Source organism: Elephantulus edwardii, unplaced genomic scaffold, assembly GCF_000299155.1.
Source record: "Elephantulus edwardii isolate Elephantulus edwardi_28Jun2011 unplaced genomic scaffold, EleEdw1.0 scaffold00003, whole genome shotgun sequence".
Classification (NCBI taxonomy): Eukaryota; Metazoa; Chordata; class Mammalia; order Macroscelidea; family Macroscelididae; genus Elephantulus; species Elephantulus edwardii.
Window position 1 is genome coordinate 32,224,955 of NW_006399753.1, and position 3,695 is coordinate 32,228,649.

General features: G+C 36.7%; 1 protein-coding gene across 1 annotated transcript in view; it reads right to left on the minus strand.

Moving 5' to 3' along the window:
• Positions 1 to 3,695, minus strand: part of GCA (grancalcin, EF-hand calcium binding protein) — a 34,302-nt gene that overhangs the window by 5,563 nt on the left and 25,044 nt on the right. Inside the window, exons 4-5 of the mRNA XM_006879358.1 lie at positions 3,028 to 3,071; positions 2,600 to 2,747 (exon numbers count right to left, since the gene is read on the minus strand). Of these exons, the coding sequence (XP_006879420.1) occupies positions 2,600 to 2,747; positions 3,028 to 3,071 (192 nt within the window). The remainder of the gene's footprint in view (positions 1 to 2,599; positions 2,748 to 3,027; positions 3,072 to 3,695) is intronic.

Below are 3,695 nucleotides of genomic sequence, written 5' to 3' on the forward strand. Positions count from 1 at the left end.
TGAGATGGATTGACTCGGTGACTGGGGTAATCGTGATGGGTGTGTCAGAGGCAGTGCGGTTGGCACAGGATAGAGCAGGATTTAGGGCTGTTGTCATAGGGTCGCTATTAGTTGCAAACGACTCGACGGCACATAACAACAACAACAACTTCTAATGTGACACTGATACGTCAAATGTGATAATGGTAACCCATGGTGGACAGTGTTTGGTGGAGCTCCCCGGTTAAAACAAGTTGGAAGCAGAAGTGGCATCTACTTCCAAAATAGCTTGCCTCTGGAAACCCTATGAACCTGGAGAAAGGAAGGAATTTATACAAGCATTCACGTCTTTCGTTCATAGGGTCACTATGAGGTACCCACGACTCAATGGCACTGAACAACAACAATTTCTAATGGTAAAATATTTTTAAGCAATGATTTCCATTAATGTTTATCGATTTTGTTTTGAAAGTCTACAAAAATAATTGATATGCCCTTGAGTTGGGACCGACCCACAGCTGAGCCTCCAGTGGCAGCAGTAAATTGCAAAGAAGACTGCCCACCCTTCACCCACAGAGCTGCTGGTGGATTCGAATCATTTGCCTTTGGGATGTCAGCACAGCTTCGTACCACTAGACCACCAGAGCCTATATTAATGCTTTATTATTTATATTTTAAGATATATTTAAATGCTGAAATTTATAGAGTAGTATACTCTGCTTGATGCACCTTTACAAACTCTCTTAAGCATTTATTAAGATATATGGGCAATCTCTTCCTGTGTGATTAACTGTGTCTGAAAATCTGCTGGAGGCTTTCTGACTCAATGGTACACAACAACATAGACATGTCCGTAGAACAGGTTAGTCACAGGTAATATATATGCTAAAAATGTTGGCTTAAAATTCTGTATTATGTTGGAATAAAATGACAATAATTCATCCAAATAATGAAAATAAATACAGTAAAAAAAATTCTTTGCTCAGTTATAATAAAACTTAAAAAACTTTATAACAGTAAAATTAATTTAAGGGGATAGATTGAAATAATTTATAATTAAACAAGAAACTTAATGTAATTATAATCCATAAATACATTTTGAGTTCCTGCTAAAAGAGTATTGAATATACCATGGAGTGATAGGAGAGCAAGCAGGTTCTCCCTAAAGAGGGTGAGACCAGGCTCCTCCTTGGAGGCAAGATTCTAAAGCTTCATCTGACATACTTTGGACATGCTGCATGGAGGGACCAGTCCTTGGAGATGATGTCATGCTTGGGAGGGTGGAAGGACAGTGCAGGAGAGGAAGACTCTCGATGGATTGATTCAGTGACTGGGGTGATGGGGGTAGGTGTGCCAAAGACAATAAGATTGGCACAGAATAGAGCAAGATTTAGGACTGTTGTACACAGGGTCGCTATGAGTTGTGGGCGACACGACAGTATATAACAACAACAACTAGCTAGTTAGGGAACACTAATGACCTAGTGGAAAGAAGCTGTGCTATAATCCCAAAGGGACACCTAAGCCACTACCTGCTCTGTGGGAGAAGGATGGGCAATATTCTCTGGTGCATTTTACTGTCTCTGTAAACATGCTGGAGAGTCTGTTCCTACCTGAAAGCACACAACTAGATGCTTATGATCTAAATATGATACTGATAAAGTTAGTGATAAAGAATTTTTCATAGTATTCACAGCACAATAATTGAAATATTTTAACGTTATTTGAAGATCTTAATTGGAAAAATACAGGATACCTCTTTTTCTTTCTGCTTTAATCTCTTATGTGAACTTTTTAGAGGTTTTCATTTTTGGTTAGTTTTTTTTTAAAAAAAAGAACAAAACCAAACAGACACATGATTTTTTACTGCTGCAAAGCTAGACAATAACAGAGAGACTTGTGATTGATTGAGGTAAGTGTTCCTCTCAAATGAGAGACCCTATCAACTTCCAAGACCTCTGAGGGCCTGTTGGGAAGGAGCTGCCATCCCAAAGACAAGTGGTTCGAACCCATCAGGGGATCTGCAGAAGAAAAATGGTCAATCTCCTGCTGCATAATTTACTATCTCTGAAAACCAGCTCTAGGGTCAACTACGAGTCAGCTTCGACTCAACAGTACACAACAACAACAATCAACTCATAATTCAACATGAACCATTAGAGGCAAAAAATTAATCAACAGAGAAAATTCAGAAATTATAAAAAAGACCAATATATATGGAATATCATCTTTTGAAAAATGTCATGTTTAAATAATTTTGTTTAAAGATTTTTAGTCACAGTTTATCTACATTCTTGAAAAGAAGCTAGGGAAAATAGGTTAAGATAAAATATGGCTTTATTATTTAGCAAGCTAAACCCAACCAACGCCATGGAGTTGGTTCTGACTTTTAGTCACCTTCCCCTGGGCTTCCCCGGCTGAAAATCTTTACAGAAGACTGTCCTTCTTTTGCCCATGGAGAAATAGTAGACTGGAACTGCTAACTTTTCATTCAGTTAGCATTCTGATATGTTACACACTGTGCCATGAGGGCTCCTTAGCAAACCTAAGCAATGAATATTCATCTTCTCAAAGAAGACAGCTAAGCAGAATCGGTTCTGAAGTATTTTCATATTCTTACCCATAGTTGCGATGGCTTGACTCAGTTCATGACGCTCTACTGTGCCACTCTGGTCTTGGTCAATAGCCATGAAGTTTTGTTTCCAGGCACTAAGAGCTGCCCAAAGTTCTTTGAATTCAGTAAATCCCATTTTTCCTGTGTAGTCCCTCTGGTAGTTTATTAAAAAAAATAAGTTTTGATGCTAAAGAAAATGAAAGTGGCCTAAAACTCAAAATCACCAACCAAAAATTTAGCATTTCCACAGAATTTGCTAAATATATCAGGCAAATAGAACTCAATGTGAAAATATAAAGGTAAGGAATTCAAGCAGGACATAACAAATATTTTTAAGTGCTTCAGTTTACTTTGGTTTTTAGTAAATAACAGTAGGTTTAATATTAAGAAAGAAATTCTCTATCCTAGTATTTTCTGTTTTAATTCAAGGATACATCCAGCATGGCAATCATAATTCTGCAGGTTTCCAAACTGAAGGCTGTAAAACATATTAAATATATAATTGGGATTTGTCCAATTTTGCATAAGTAAAATTATGATACCTTTTTTGCAAAACATTTTTTTAAAAATACATAACCACCACAATTAATAAACTTTTATTGAATCCTAGGCTTTCATGGCTTAAAAATTGAAACAGAAATAATTTTCAATCTGTATATTGTCTAGTGAGGCATCAAAGGTAACTCAAGTTACTCAGTTATACAATAATTAAAACTAACCTGCCATTGAGATATCACACTTGGCCATGCCTAGAACCTGGAGAGGAGGTTACTGGCCTTCATAGGACAAATGAGAAATGGGGTTAAGTAGTATTTATATAGATATTCAAAGACTACAGAAATCAGGAGAGTTAGAAATCTAGTGAAAGCTCAGGGCAAGGTACAGGTGAGTTCAGTATGTAATGAATATTAATTGAGAGACAGTTATGAGAGAGATGATGAAAATTTTGAATGTCATACTAAAGACTGATTGATGTTATTTAAATACCTAGAAGAAGAATTACTCAGGTATTTACAGGTTTTAAGGAGCATGGCAGCATGGCTTCATGGGCCCAATTTCCATTTCAGAAACTTCAGTCTACAAAGAACTGTTGTTGTTATAT